Genomic DNA, 16,715 nt, shown 5'->3' with positions numbered 1-16,715 from the left:
GGACACGTGCACCATCAGGTCTCAGTGCAACCAGATTCTGCCCCCCCCACCATATGGGATGTACGTGCAGTGAATTAAACAAAGGAAGAGATTACTTGGGGGTAACAAAGTAGGCACAGTTGTTAAAATTTTATAACTTAATTTATAGACCAAAGCCCAAACTTTAACTGCAGCAGCTAATTTGCTTTAACGTCATAATGACATCTACTGGCACCCCGCTAACCAAAATGCTCCATGCATCATTTGTCATATGTTCACTTCCTGGGTAAACCTTGGCAATAAAAAGTCACTGGTGGGCACCACCGAGTTATAAAAATATGATGTGGGATTTGTATCTGTGCCAAAAAGACGCATATGGTCAACATCTTCTCCAAAAGCCAGTCTCCGAATAAGCAGGAATGGCTCCTGTTTTTCCAGACAGCCTAAGAAACTGAAATTGCTGACTGTGAAGTATTTAGCACAGGACAAACAGCTGATGCCACCCAGCTCTTCCCAATAAAGTATATGTACCGTGTCCTTATGCAAAAAAAGGGCATTTATTTTAACCTATTGCTTTTAAAAATACTTTTACTAGTTCACCAAATGTGGTTACTGACTTGGAAATGAAATCTGCGTGTTCACTGGACAGGAACATTTCCTGGGATAAGCCCATCTGAATGCCAAAGACATGCCTGATAACAACCCATTAGTTCATATGATGAAATATGGTTATAAATAAACCAATGTTTTTCTTCCTATGTAATGCTTGTATAAAACAGATACAGAAAACACTTGAGGGTTTTCTGTGCACAAAATAATGAACTTCAGGGAAATAATCTTCAGAAGCAAAATGATTTTAAACTTACTTTTGCACCATTCAACACTTACTCCAGTTTCCTCATTTGGTTTTCATAATAAATATGCTGCTACTTCATTCTTTTACACATTCTTCAAGTGAGGAAGGTGTGTTCCTGTGACTTGAATCAAAATCAAATTTGGGCTTAAGAGGGGAAAAGAAGGAAGAATATCTCCATATGATCTGCCTTTACTGTCTTTTATTTCAGTAAGGTCTTTAACAATATCTGTGCTGGGCTGCCAGAATTTACTCCTGGGGAGGAACAGCCACTTAAGAAAATACCCTGTACAGCCCCAAATGGGTGGCTTAGATGGTAAACAGCACTGTAAATCCAAAGTGTGCCATCTGTAAAAGCTATGCCTAGATTGGGTGGGGGTCTGCCTGCCTGCTTTCTATGGCAGACAATGTTACATCCCACAAAGAGAGAATGAGTTCTACATGAATAATTCCCTTTTTCTGAACTGAGACTGGTACTCTGCCATTCATCAAGCTGTGTAAGGATGATCACCTCTTTTAGTAGAAGAGCAAATCAGATCATTTACTGACAGTATGCCCCTTGTGGGAGCTCTGCAACCACAACTGCTCTTACTGCACAGAATTCAAGCTTTGCAACCTTTAGTGTGAGATACTCAAATTCAGTAAACAGTTTACTGTTCCCATGAGGTGCAAATATTCATAAAAAGTGTATCAATTCTTTAATAATACAATTAAATCAAATGTAATTAACAAATTCCCCCACACGCACCAGAGTACAGCTGGCATTAACAACACAGTATCTATTCTTAACTGTTTCAAATACAGTAAGTTTTATATCTTTCTAAATAAAGTTTGCTAACACCCATCAGAAACATTCTGTACAGAAGGATTTACAGAGATGCACAGATACTTCCATGGTTAAAGAATTTGGTTTCAAGGAGAAGAGACATTTCTGATGATTCTTCTTCCATTGCTGTTACTTCCACTGAAAATCTTTAGGTCTGGAAAGAAAAAACAACAAAAAAAAGTCTTTAAGAAATGTATTGGACTTTACAAATGTATGACATTGAAAATGAATGTATTGCAGGGACTTTGGTTTAAGGATGCAAGAACACCCACATGTATTTTTATTTCCTTATTCTGGTACTTGAAGTTTTGTGCTAAAGAAGAATAACAGTATTTTTTGGATTACATAAAAAAGACAGAACAAATCAGTTTGCTCAAACCTTTTGGAATTTACAGACATCAGGGCTATTGGTCAAAGTGTTTCTTACAAGCCACTCCTACTTTCCTAAACAAACCAAAAAGCATCCTTAACTGAATGCAGTCTCACAAGGATTTTAAACTCCAGTATTAATTTCTCTCTGCTTTTAACAAATGACTAACCTGTGCATAAGACGGCAAGTTTTAAGTTAAAAGCACAGTACACCACAACACTGCTGGGATAATTAAATCCAATGATTTAAACAAAAACCTACTTTGCATCTTAGAGTTTCTGCCATCCTTTCTGCTTGGATGGCAAATGTGAAAAACATGCAGACAACCGGCTGCTGTTTGTAATCCTCCACAGTTCCCTCTTCAATCACATCACTCACTCTGCCTGCCACACACCTACTAGTGCAGAAGCCACACTCTCCCTGAAACCACGAGGTTCAGACTAGGTAAGAGTTTTAGAAGAATGCTAAGTTTGCAGGCTAGATGCAGGTCTACATTCCTAACAGGCCCTGGAGCGAAGTTAGGGCTCTGCCCAGTTCCTTAAAAAACCCAAACAGCGCAGGGTGATGGCTTCTGACGTGCTCAGGACACAACCTGCATGTGCTCAGCATGAACGGGATGCTCCTCACAGCATCTGCACCCCTGACTCACACTGCCTGTGACAACACAACCTGTTATCAGTGCAGCAGACCTTCGTTCTTGACTCTTCTGACTGCTTCTCTTATACACAGACCAAAACAGGTCACGTGAACTGGCTCTCACTATTGAATTGAACAAGAGATGTAGTAACAAAGGTTTTGGAAACATGTAATGGGACACAGGGTCAGCAGATTTAATGGGAAGTTGAATGAAAACAGCCTGGAGTACATGAAAAGCTGCAATTCACAACAGCAAATAGCGAACCAAGCTAAATTTACAATGGTGGTAAATTTTATCATTAATTTTCTTCATAAATGATTATTAAAAGCAGACAGTGAAGTCATTCATTCAATTCTTGTACAAGCCTGTAGGTTCTCATGCGAAAGCAGCTCCAGAATTCAGTCTGTGCTATTTCAAGTGTATTGTATAAAATTTGATGATTATATGAAATTTAAATAACAACTATAAAGATGAGCGGGTGGTCCCACTGTAATGAATTGTAAAGCTTCTCTGTTTTCCATTTTTAATTCTCTATTAACATTTGGATTTGTATCTTTCATTCATGGAAGGATTGCTATAAGCAGTAATACCTGAACAGTCTCAACATTTGATGGCTTATAGGCACTGAGAAGTCAAGTCACGTTCCCTAGAATCCCCGGTTTCAGTACTCAGATCTCACCCCTGCATACCAGGATATATACTTGTATCACATTGCCTGTGGTGTGTTCAGAGAGCTGGAGTTTGAAAAATTCTCAGCAGAGACTTAGAAGTTTTATCACCACATCCATCCTACACAGGTGGACCTGTGCTGAAAGATTTTACAGATGCCGCATGGTGAAGACATCATTGTCTTGGAGCTTATAGTTATTACTCTTTTTTATAGGCCTATTTGGTCTCTTGCAATTGCTCAAAGGATTTTGCATTTTTATTTGAATGGCACATTTAAAACTTCAATCTCAGGTTAGGCTGGAGTGCTGCAGCGTTAATACTTTGCTCTGGGTGAAAATCCAATTATTGTTTTGTTCTTGCTTGTAATCTGCATTTCAACCTTAATGCTCACTGTCTTAAAAGTTAAATGCATAAAACACTGGACTTTCAGTTTGCAGTCTTACAAAGCTAATGAAGCTTAAAAGCAGGATTTTCTACACTAAAACACTCATGTGAACAAATACAAAAGTTTTTAAAGCCTTTTCTACTGCCACAGTAGGCTTTTATGCTGACTAGTGCTTGCCTGTTGAGGCCACAGACGCTGCTTTTAGAGTCCTTGGCACTAGGAAAGCTAAGCCTTGAAAAACACCGCCTTTGGCAAAAGTGTTATAAATATTTTGTCAGACAAAGAATATGAACCCACAAAAAACCTCGTCTACTCAGAGAGAATTATGTTACTTGTGAACACCAATGGGTAACTGCTCATTGATAAATGACATAAATCCACGCACGAGTGTTCTTCAATGGCAGCACTTTTGCCCTTCCCCAGCAAAGCACCCAGTTAATGCATTTGGAAACAAAGGAAGTAGTTAGTATCTTCTAGAAGAGATGGTTCAGAAATTCACCCAAAGGCAGGGCTTCACATACCTGCTTCTCTTTTTTTTATAATTAAAGATATCATTTGTGGGGAAAAAGCCCTGCTGCATATTGACAGCAGGCTCCAAGACAAGGGGAAATAGGAGGCAGAATGCAGGAAGTAGCATCTCTGAAATCTACTGAAAAAGCAAAGTATAATGGGTTCACTGAAAATACTGAACTTTGCTCTGTGCAGCAGATGTCTGCCACTAAAACATGTAAAAAAATGCATCCTACTGAAGTTTTATACTGCACATAAAATGCATTACAACACAGTTCAGGGTACACTAGGCAAAATACTCTGCAAATTAAATTAACATCCAGTTACACCATGCCTCTCAGTGCTTCTCTCTCTTGAATACTTTAGCACTGAGCACCTCACATCTGAGGACAGGCTGAGAGAGCTGTGACTGTTCAGCCTGTAGAAGGAAAGGCTCAGGGGGATATCATCAAAGAAGTGAGAGTGCACAGAAGATGGGGCCAGGTTCATTTCAGTGGAGCCCAGTGGCAATGGGCACAAACTGAAACACAGGACATACCTTCTGAATATCAGGAAACACTTGTTTTACTATAAGACTTACTGTGAAGGTGACCAAGCACTGGAGCAAGTTGTCCAGAAAGGTTGTGGAGTCTCTGTCCTTAGAGATAATCAAAAGCTGTCTGGAAACTGTCCTGAAAAACTGGCTCTAAGTGGCCCTGCTTGAGCAGATGTCCTGGGTTTAGCAGTAGCAGTCAATTTTTCTCCTTCTTAGTAGCTGGTGCAGTGCTGTGGTTTTTACTTTCGGGCTGGGAACAGAGCTGATAGTTGTTGCTCAGTAATGTCTACTCTGACCAAGGACTTCGTGAGTCTCATGCTCTGCCAGGGAGGAGGGGAGGCCTGGAGGAAGCAGAGACAGGACACCTGACTTGAACTAGCCAAAGAGGTATTCCATGCCACAGCACATCATGGCTGGGGAGGTAACTGGGAGTTATCCGGAAGGGCTTGCTTTCTTCTGGGTCAGGCTCATTTTGGCCGGTGGTATCATATTCTCTTCCCTTGTTATTTCTCTTATCATTATTATTGGTATTAGCAGCAGTGGTTTGTGTTATAACTTAGTTACTGGACTGCTCTTATCTCAACCCATGGGAGTTATATGCTTTTGATTCTCCTCCCCATCCCTCCAAGAACAAGATGACCTCCAGGGGTCCCTTCCAGCCAAATGGTCTGCATCAGTAACAGAATGATGCCATTAGAAATGCTTTTCAGACAAACCTGTAACTGCGTGAAATCTGTGTAGGCACTGAAAACAGAATTCACAATGGCAAGCTTTAGTCTAAGGAGACTCCTCAAGTCATCCCTAAAGTCACTGAGGACAGACAGGGCTTCCCATGAGTACTTTAAGTACAGATCCATTTTATTTATACCAAATGGAGCTTAATACCTGTACTAAATTAATACTGCAGTTTAGTGATCATACTTGTGTTTCCCTAACAACCAACCACCAACTCTAACGTACACCACTTTTTGCAGCTGCATAAAACAAGGTTATCTTTAATTTAGGTCATTTCCCTGATGCTCTTTATTCTCTTGCTACACAAGCAGAACGGTGAAACAGGAAAAGTGATGGATGATACTTGAAAAGCAGCCTTTTTGCCAGAAGAAATGATCACAAAGCTATGACCTCAGCCTCTGAGTATCTCAGATGGCAAACAGAAACTAACAGTACAAAAACAGCTACTTAGATAGTTGCAACTATGACAGGACCCTTCCCCTCCCCAGTATTCAGTATTCTTTTCCAATATGATCTGAAACATGCTCTTCTTAGGCTATTTTTCCTGTCAAGTAGACAGAACAGAGACACTTTCCAAAAGTTAAATGTTCAATTTTCAACTCCTGGAGTGAATATTTATTTCCATCAACTCTGAACAGACTTGCTGCACAGTTCCATCTTTATTAAATTCTTGTCAGCACATTCCAACAAAGATGTTTCTCTTTCCCTAGCAATGTTTTGTAGAGGTAAATCAGCCTCAGAAAAAATAAAATAAGGGGGGGGCAAAGGGGGAGGTGTTACTCCGTGTAGGCCAAATCTAAGTATCACCAATCTGCATTACACTGCAATATCTTGATTAATAAAAAACATATAGGCCAACTTCACTGCCTTATTTCTCACGCGAGAGAACATATTGTAATACAGCCCCTACAGCATGCAGATGAAAAACAGCATTACTTACCTCAAAGAAATAAGGTTAAGGCTCTAGGGTAATGCTTGACACTATTTTATATGCATAGAAGTTAACTTATAAACCTTTGCAGCATTTTGATTTCCGGACAATCCTTTAAAAATCCTTAATTTTTAATAAATCAGAATACTTCTTCAAAATGACATATTTTAATCCAAATTATTCTGTTATTTTTAGAACTTCTACATGCATTGGGACTAGCTATGATATAATTTAGACTAGATGTTCCAAAAGAAGTCACACCCCCACCTATTTTTTTCAACCACATGCTGCTGACAGAATAGCATTTGATAACATGACCTCATCTTTCAAGCTCAAAAAACCTGGACAGTCATCTCTCCATAAAGACTCAGAACAGTTTTGTTATGTTGTAAAGGCTTCAAGGTGCTTCAAAAGAAATTATACAAAGTCAAATTTTATGGAGTTACTACAGCCATTTGTATGCTCACAAGCCTGTATTCATGACTGGTAACTAATGGTTTCAAAGCTGCCTCTGCTAAGGAATAATACCACCAATGCTGCAGAAGTGACCTGTCAATACCTGCTCTTGACTCAGCAATGCACACCTGGTTTGGAGGCTTTGAAGATCTCAAATTACATTTTTCTCTTCACCTGCGGGCAATTATCTCACCATTGGAGAACATGACCCAGGGAGCCAGAGTTCCCTGTACCTTCTCACCACAATAACAATGAGCATTCAGAAGGGAATGCATCAGCACTGTAAAGGGTCAGTGCCTTAAGGCTAACTAACACCACACACTAATAAACTGAGATGAAAGCAGTGGTACAAGAGCAAAAGTTGAAAAGGATAGGCTTAGAATTCTGTGAAGATTTCACTGCATCCATGACTGAGAAAAAAACCACTGCATATACATTAAAACTCCATAAAAATTAATAACCATCCTCTAAGAAAGACACATCCATCTTGCCTGTACAATGCTGTTACTTGAGAAAAAAATCTTGTCTGGTAGTATTCCCACTGTTGTGGCTTATCCATCAAAAAAGTCTTAATTCAAAGTTACCAAATGTTTAAAGAGTATCTCATGGCAGAGGATTTTAGGTCTGTGGTTTATGATGGATTTTTTTTTCTTCCCAGTAGCTTTTTGTCACCTTTTTCCCCTGTTTCCTGCAGAACAGTAGAGTTCCCCAAGCAGCTGAATGAGTCTTCAGGATGACTGGGGAGTTTTGTAGAAGCTCTGCATGATTTTCCTACAGAGATTTCAAGAATTCTAAGTAACAACAGGGATAAAAATCTCTCCAAACTTGGCTGAAAAACTAGAACACAGAGAGAAATGTATTTGAATTGGTGCTGAAGTACTTCTAAAACTACCCCAAATTTGTCAAGTTGTTCACCAATGACTTCCACCGGCTCATAAATGTGTCTTTTAGGAGCATTATAAACAAGATTTGTAACAGAAGATGAGAGATCAGGGAAGACTGATTGTGAAAAGATTTTGTGGACTGATCACACCACTTAGTATCCAGCCCTCTGCTACTCTTTGGTCCAATTACTCTGAGGTAGCAGGCACACTGGGTCTGTACTACTGTAATGCTCTTTGTATTTATAGGAATCACAATCACAGGAATGTGGGATTATTGCTAACTGATGACAGCCAGTGGCTTACACAGTATAAATCCATGGCTCATCTTTCATGTCCACTTATTAATGGAAATGCAAGTTTTTAACCTCTTCTTATAACAAAAGGTTCAGATATATCTTACATAAAACTGTTACACAATACAAATAGCATGAATTTTGTGGTCTGTCTGGCATACTTTTTAAGGTTAATCTATGAATACAACTATAAAATTTTAAGTATCTGAAGATTCATTTTTATAGACAAGCTTAAAAGACAGACTTCAACACAGAGCCAAAATTTATTGTAAACACAAGAGGAATATGTCTATTTTTCAGGTATACTTAGCAAGTTGTGCCAAAGTCAACAGCTAATAGGTAAGTGCACCATAGCTAAAGGGGATTTCTGAACACATTTGATCTGTTTGACTAATCACACCAGTAAATAAACCCCCAAGGATCAGACATGGCTATCATTCTCTGTAAAACCAAATTATGTGGTTACACTCAAATATCAACAAGAGTTTGGAGCTGGGAGGGGGGAGCTGAAAATCTACTCAAGGTGTACCTACTATCCCAGGGTAGCTCTATGCCTCTGGTAAAATCATTAGTGAAACAGCTAATGATATTTAAACTAGGTATTAAATTTCCAATAACCACTTGGCCTATTCTTAGCCATGAACTTCTTGCTCTGCTTGGGGACAAAAGAACCTTTTCCATATTGGTGTAGTTCTCATGCAGACCATCATCTTGGCTAAAAAGACCTTCTACCAGTATACCTTATTTGACTTGAAGAATAAACCACAGTAACAGGAGCTGCATTTAGTAACAAAACAGAGCAAGAAAAGGGGTCTTCACTGATACTGTTATGCCAGAAGAGCCAGAGTGACTAACCATTTCCTGTGCACACAAAGATCAAGATGAATCTTTTGTGGTCCTTGACTGTAGCTTGGACATTTTTCTACATAAAGCTAGCACTTAATTTTTAAAACATGTCTATAAATCAAGTCATCTAAACAGATGCTAAAAATAATTTAGGTACATTTGTGAAATTAAGGATGGCTTATTACACTTTAAATTAAATTGGCTACAACACCACTTTATCTAAAAACATACTAAGTAAAACTGAACTAAGCTGTTTAAAAATTCCTGTCAAGCCCAGATTTTGACCTGGATTATATGACTTCTGTCTGGAAAATTATTTAAGTTAAACCAATGCAATGTATGTGTAAATTTCATCGCAGTGAGAATTTTTGCAAGTGCAAGTTTTTTCTTTAAGTGATATATTCTGCTGAAACCTGTAGGACTGTAGCAATAACAGCACCGTACACTTGGCTTTGTTCAAAGAATGACGTTATTCTTCAAATAAACAGAGAACTGGGTAAAGGAATGGTGAAATCCTTTCCAGACTTACTGTCAGCACCAAAAGTCAAAAAAACAAATCTAGACATTCATAAAGAGCAATTAAAAATTAATTCTAATTTAATCTGTGCAAGTAGTTCAACAGTATGTATACAGCCATTCTCATATTGCTTGTCAAATTACCACTAATTTAGTTTCTATTCTTGCATATGAGATCAACAAATTTTAGCAGAAGGAGAAAGTAGCTTTGGAACTTTCTTTTTGAGAGCCTCTTCAGGCAGCTGAGGTGAAAGCACCCAGTTCCTCTTTTATTAAATCTCTCACCTTCAACTCTGGTTTTAGATACAACCTAAGCTGCCCCCAGGTAAAGGACATGAGAATCAACAGCACTGGTGTGTTTCATGCATGCTAGAGAAAAGCCAGTAATTCACTCTAATAGGCTATACAATCTAAGCATGAATGTGTCAGATTTTTAAGGTGATTAAGCTACTGACCCTTCTAGATTAGTGTTCAGCTGCTGCCTACGGTTAAAACCTAATGTATAGAGCAATTTTCTTCTCAAGTATCTGTGTGGCTTTTTGTCCATGGGAGTTTAGATTCAGCTCTGGTAGCCTGAAATGTGAGACTTAACTACCTCAAAGTCTCCTGTTAAGAAAAATCAGAATCCCGATACATTTTATGCCCTTACTATAAAGTTACCAGTGATAATTCCCAGATTTTAATGAGGGTTAATAATCTCCAGACAGTTACTGGAATTCCTACCAAGAACCTAAAGAGCCACAGAAAAGGAACTTCCAGAGGGATTCCTCGAAGAGTACATTGGAACAGAACTGGGCTGCAGAGGCAGGATAGTTTTCTCCTGGTTTATACCGTTTGTTTTTGGGAAAAAGTAAGACTGGCTCCAGCCTTTCACAGAAGTTTGTGTTGGCCACCTCTTCTCTCAACACTGACACACGGCAGCTTGGATTTGTGAAGGACGAGCATTCAAGTTGGAGGGGCAGTACTTATTACAGAAACACCCCATAACCCAAGGTAAGAACCAAACACTGCCACATAAGGCATGATACAAATACAACCAAACCCCCAGAGGTTGCACACACACACTCTGTAACTAAGCAGGGACTAAGAAAAAGGCTGAAGGAACATGCTTATTTCAGTGCAGAATTTTTAAGGGCTTATGAATAAACTTAAGATGGTCCTTATAAAAATAGCTCAAGACCTCAGCATTTTCAGAGATCTTTATGGTTTTCTTTCTGAGAGTCTCCACAGAGTTGGAGTTAATTACTCCTACAATTTTATCTGAAGAAATTAACAGACAAAAAAAAACATTAAAAAAAAATACCACCTGCCAGCATCTTGCAATTATAGAAGTACTGTTTATAACATCATTTCAGCTCCATAACCAACATCTCTCTGGCATCTTCTTCAGCTCTGCTACTACTACATCCCAGAACTAATTTGGGTAACCAAGAATAGAAACTTACAATAGAATATTAGAATTGTGCAAGACAAGATAACAAGCAGAAAGGGCCAAAAGACTTTCTGTTTACCAGCACCTACAAATTTGTTTGCTAGGAACATCAGCTTCAGGTTGCCAGAGGTTGGCAGGGCTGGTTTTAAGGAACACAAAGCTAGGGAAGAACTGGAAGTTACCATTAGCACAGGATGTGTAAGAGGATCATCAGAGCCATCTGTGGTTCACAGGTGTTCAACATGCTTGTGTTTCATCATCTATACACTTTTCTTTGTGGCAACACTGTGATTCTCTGCTTTCAAAGCCACTGAGCATTGCTGCTGAACTACCAAGAATCTGTGTCCTGTGCCAGGGAGGGGACATTAAGTGTCAATACCGGGATCCTGCCCAGCCCATGCTGCTCAGCTGAAACTGAATTATGACTTCAGGCTAGGCTCTGCAACTCCTGCTTCAAGCAGGATGTACAGATGGGTGCCAGAAACCAAGCAAGTTACTCAGAAAAAATAAACATTAAAAAGGTGTTTGGTTTTCTTAAACCAAATTTCAGCATTTACAATACATCAAGTTTTAAAAACATCAAAAGTGTTCAAGGGTTTTTTTCCCTGAAGGACAAGTAAGAGGCTGTCTGGCCCGAGGAGTGTTCCTATGAAGGCTGGCAGTGGAACAGCCACTCAGTATGCACAACCAGCACCAGCCCCAGTGTACTTCTGGAAATCAGACGGCTCTGCTTTCTTCAGGGAAACTCTCAGGAATGCATCCATCTAACTCGAACAACACAGACTGGCTGTTCTATATATTTGGTAACATTCTTCTTTAAATACTTCTTCAAAAATAATTTCCTGGCTTTAAAAAAGTCTAAAAACACACATATATATATATATACCCAGACAGATAAACAACTTTAAAACGGTATATAACAGGAAAATTTACACGACTCTGACGTATCCTTGCTTTTATGGAACAGAATTGTTTGCTTAGTCATACATGACTGGTGAATTCTGTGATGACTTCTGTTTAAAACTCATTTAAAAGAGATTCACTCTGAAATTTCAAACACACTTGAAATAATGGTTTCATTCATGGTAAGAAGCTACAAAAGCAGACTCTGGCAAAGGAACTAGTTTTTGATCTTTTTCCCCCCTCTTAATGTGTCTGGAAAAGACATAATTTAACTTTCCTGTATCTACATGGTTTTCCACCACACTCATTTCAGACCTCTCCATCAAGGATCTAAGAGAGAAGCTCTGCATAACCTGGGAAGTCAACTGCTCCCAGTTAGGGGTAAAAGGAAAGAATGCTTAAAGAAAACCAATCTCACTGGAAACATTCCGACATTTAATTCTCTGCTTTCATGGAGCAGGATCCTGATGTCCTATCACGAACTCTACTGTGGTGGAAGGAGGGGTGACAGGAAGGCTCTCCACTCTGGAAAACAAACCATTTGCTAGGTTTTCCATACCAGACCTGTGCTTTCCTTAAAAACCATTTCCACCTGGATATTGTATATTTGTCCATGGTGTGTCAGGCTCCAATTACCAGCAAAACAACCTTGAAAAAAGCATCTGTAGAAAGACATTTTGACACAAAAATACAGGCAGACAGTCTAATAAGATCATTAGCAGCACTGAACATGTTCTCTTCACATTCCAAATAAAAACTACTTACATTATTACTTCAGATTATAGAGAAAAAGGCTCTTTTTTTCACCTAATACTTCTCATATAGAATCATAGAATAGTTAGGCTTGGAAAGGACCTTAGCACCATCTAGTTCCAACACCCCTGCCACAGGCAGGGACATCTCACACTAAACCATGTCACCCAAGGCTCTGTCCAACCTGGCCTTGAACACCACCAGGGATGGAGCATTCACAACTTCCCTGGGCAACCCATTCCAGTGCCTCATCACCCTAACAGTAACGAATTTCTTCCTTATATTCACTACTTTATATTCATGCCCTATTACCTGTCTTAGAGTTATTCTATATACAGGGAGGGTACAAGTTGTAATGTAAAATTTTTAAAGATTAATTTTCTTGTTGTAATTGTGTTTACCTCTATAGCCTTGCATACCTTTAACCAAATATGCTTTTAATTTGATTTTTTCCATTAAAGGACACAGCTATTTGTAAAGGGCTAATATCAACTACATTATTTGTTTTTCATACAAAGATGTACCACAAAGAGTGTCTCCCTCTCACTCCTTTTTCCTTAAATCACTTTCAGAGGAATTTAATTCCCCTTTGAACCTCTAACTCTTTTTTAAACAGAATTCCAAGCTCAGATTTCCACAGAAGATAAATAATAACTAAAATCAAGTCATGTAAGGCAGGAAGACCTATTAAAACCCTCTGAAGAAAAGGAAAATTAAATAAGAGTTTATAGTTTTTCTGCTTCCTTCATTTTCTGGTTTATTGTAGGGACTCCTCTTACTGCTTGTAAGCTTTCTACGGGTTCTGCAAAGGCTCACAAACCAAAGTACGCAACAGTAAATACATAGGCCTTTTATACCCTGAATGCAGCACTCAGAGGACAAGAAAAGGCTACTTATTTTAGTACTATGTGCTCTTGCCCAGACTTCCAAGACCTAGGACAGCATGACAATAGCCCAAGTGAAAGCCAAACAGAACAAATACTATTAGCAACATATGCACTGGGGGTTTTAAACAAAGTTTATTAAAATATTGATCTAGTTTAATATCTGCATTTGTTCACTGTCATCATACATAAAAAAAACATAGAATAATTTGCATCAGAAGGGACCACACTCAAAATGGGACTAATTTCAGTATTACATCAGGTTGCTCAGGTCCTCGTGCAGTTAAGTACTGAGCATCTCCAAGGCTGGAGATTCCACAACCTCTCTGGCAGTTGGAAAAGTGTAAGATGATGAGGAACCCAAACAGAAAGCCAGTTTTGTATTCTCAGGTGCAGATGTTTTCCTACAATATTTGGATTTCTGAGTAACAACTCATGTTCCCTTTACAGTTCCTCTTCTAAAACAATTTTGGTGTCAGGTAGTTGGCTTTTTTTGGTACACCTCAAATTATAAAGAATATCAGATTTATACAATGTCATTTTAACTGACTTATCTTAGCTCTGTTGAACAAAGCTGTCAGCATTTTGTCCCTTTTTGACTCATTTTTAAGAGAACATTTTTATATACGCCTCTAAAAAGCTGACATCATTAAAGAACACTTAAATACTTAAATTTTTGTTGCTTTTACAGTCTTTCAAAGGAATAATGCAAACACTACTTCTTCCATGGGCTCACACACACTGCAAAAGTTCAGAACACAGTCTATTACAGTTGGGTATTCATACAGCCTTTCTATTAGTGCCTTTGAAGCAAAGCTGTTTCTTCTCAGACATTTTAGCTGGCACTTTAATCAGAACAGTGACCACTACCATTCACTTTAAGACCCCCTTTACAGACTTCTGATTTTTAATTTATCACATCAGAAAGTTATTTTGCCGAATTTGCTCAATTCTGTACCTTTTATTTCACAATTAATCCCTTCCCCACATGGCACTTTGAGTGACAGAGAGTCACAATAATACATTTATTCCCTCAGTCAGGAAAAGCATTAATGTTTTTCCCATTAATTCAAATTGGAAACTCTTCCCGACATCAAAACTGCCAGAGAAGTGAGCTGAAGGTTAAAGTAAAACTTATCTGACACTAATATTTCACAGCCACAATGGTCTGGTTGCAGGCCAGGACAAGAAGCTGAAATTACAACAGCAAGGAACCCTGCGGCTAGTGGAGATGGCAGATAACCAACCTCCCTTCCTGATCCCTCTGCTAGGACTTACCAGTTTCTGAGAGGTAAAAGAGGGTAGGACTATAGTCCAACACAGCAAAGGTATGATAATATGTTCTTCTGCCTTTAAAAGTGTCTAGCCTCTATAACAGGTATGGAGTAAAAACGGGTGTATACAAATAACACAAAAAATCACTCTGGACTAGACAGCAGAGGAAAGAAATATGAAAAAGTGAATGCATATTTTCTCTGTGCTTTGAATTCCTCCAGAGCAAATGGTTCCAAGAAATTATGGGAGGGGAATTCTAAAGTCAAATCTAGCTTCAAAAGTGTTCTTACTTGCAGACCTCCCCCAAGGATCAACATGCTCAAGTAGTCTTCTTAATGCTGACATGAAGCTATCAGGAAACTTAGTTGACAGCAGTGACTGAATTAGATGGCATCAAGTTTACTTGTCTTCTGCTACACACACTACATGTCAACACAATTAATGTGGCTCAGTGCTGAGGAGGTGAAGTCAGGCAAAACTATGGCAGTGTGTGGGGACAAAGAAGTATTTCAAAAGCTCTGACAGCATAACACCATTTCCTTCGACAAAAGGGACACTCCCAATAAGTTAAAGCTAAGTGCCAGCTTCCAGTTCAATTACTGTGTGAGAATCTTTATTAGTATTAGTACTAAAGACAATTATATGAGAGTATAATATAACATAGGGCATGAGAGGCTTATCAGCTTTAACATACCGCAGAATTCTGATCATTGGTGCAAAGTCTAAAGTTTCTCCAGGGCTAATCCAGTGAGATCTCATAGGAATGAGATCTCAGTATCTGCAACTGCATCCAGTAGTGAGGATAAAACCAAACACAACAATTTGACATAGCTTAGAAAAAGCCAAAACCAATTTCCCTATTTCTACTCTGTAGAAGGCTTAAAGCATTACTGGACTTTGTTCCCTTTCTACAGACTGCAATACTGAGGTGCCTCAGATTACAAAGAACTGATGCAGAGACTATTTTAGTATCTTCTAGGATCATCTAAATACAACTGATTTTTTAATAAACTTTTGAAAATACTACACATATTCATGAGAATATAGGAGAAATACAACAAACCCCAAGTAATTTCCAAAATGCTGTCAGCGACCTCCCCATATTTTAGCACACAGGCCTAAGTCAACCGATCTCAAGCAAGCACTATCAGAAAGGAGAGTTGAGATACTGCTTTTTTTTGTGCGTGCAGAACACACTTTAAGGTGTTCCCCATATTCCACTCACATATTTAGGTGTTCTCTAGGTGATATTTATTTTTTTCCTACCAAAATCCACATTAAATTTTAAATACTGAAAATGAGAAGAAAAGCACAAGTCAATGCTGATCATCTGCAAGACTGGAGATCATACAGTGTCTGCTTCATTCCCATAGCTCTTTGCCTTTTGCATTTAAAAGATCTGCCCTTCTAGATACCACCAAAGTTCCATCATCTCTGTGGCAGATGCACAGAGAAAAAGTTGAAGAAACAAGATAAATACACAACAATATTTACAACTTTCTGAGCCATGAGTCACACCTGGAGAACCATATGTAATAGCCACCGATGGCCATATACTTCCCTTTTTTGAATCCACTTAACTTAAACCTATGCAGTTCTGAGACAAGGCAGAGAAAACATCTAAAAAAAGACAAAATCAGAAGGGTGTGCATCCTTAGGTGTCATATGCTACAGTAAACCCTCACGACATCACATCCTTCAGCAAGTTCAATCACTGAGGAAAAATATTCCACAAATGAAAGGTCCCATCCTGTCTCTGACATGCAAAATCAGTGCAACTCTGTATGACTACTTCGTGTGTGGATGTGCAAAGAAAAACAGACATTGTGCATAAACACAGAGTTCTACACAGACTTTTTCGCTTAGGACTAGATAAATGTCACAGGCTAACTTTTTCCTGTTCTTACAAGGATTTGCAAGCAAAAGCCCACCAAGAGTAAGAACTTTCACTAAAAAAATACTTTGGTTTAAATTAAACATGTAAGAGAACAATGGATCATTACTCAAGTTTTCCTCTCAAAGAAACACAGATCCTATAAATAC

The 16,715-nt window shown here is 38.7% G+C and overlaps 1 protein-coding gene across 1 annotated transcript in view; it reads right to left on the bottom strand.

Annotated features, from left to right (window-relative positions):
• Positions 1-1,507: 1,507 nt before the first annotated feature.
• Positions 1,508-16,715, bottom strand: part of MRPL13 (mitochondrial ribosomal protein L13) — a 34,757-nt gene continuing 19,549 nt past the window's right edge. Inside the window, exon 7 of the mRNA XM_005143831.3 lies at positions 1,508-1,812. Within this exon, the coding sequence (XP_005143888.2) occupies positions 1,788-1,812 (25 nt within the window). The 3' untranslated portion in view covers positions 1,508-1,787. The remainder of the gene's footprint in view (positions 1,813-16,715) is intronic.

The sequence above is a fragment of the Melopsittacus undulatus genome, chromosome 1 (assembly GCF_012275295.1).
Source record: "Melopsittacus undulatus isolate bMelUnd1 chromosome 1, bMelUnd1.mat.Z, whole genome shotgun sequence".
Classification (NCBI taxonomy): domain Eukaryota; kingdom Metazoa; phylum Chordata; class Aves; order Psittaciformes; family Psittaculidae; genus Melopsittacus; species Melopsittacus undulatus.
The sequence above is the reverse complement of the archived record's forward strand: the minus strand, read 5'-3'. Positions and strand labels throughout refer to the sequence as shown.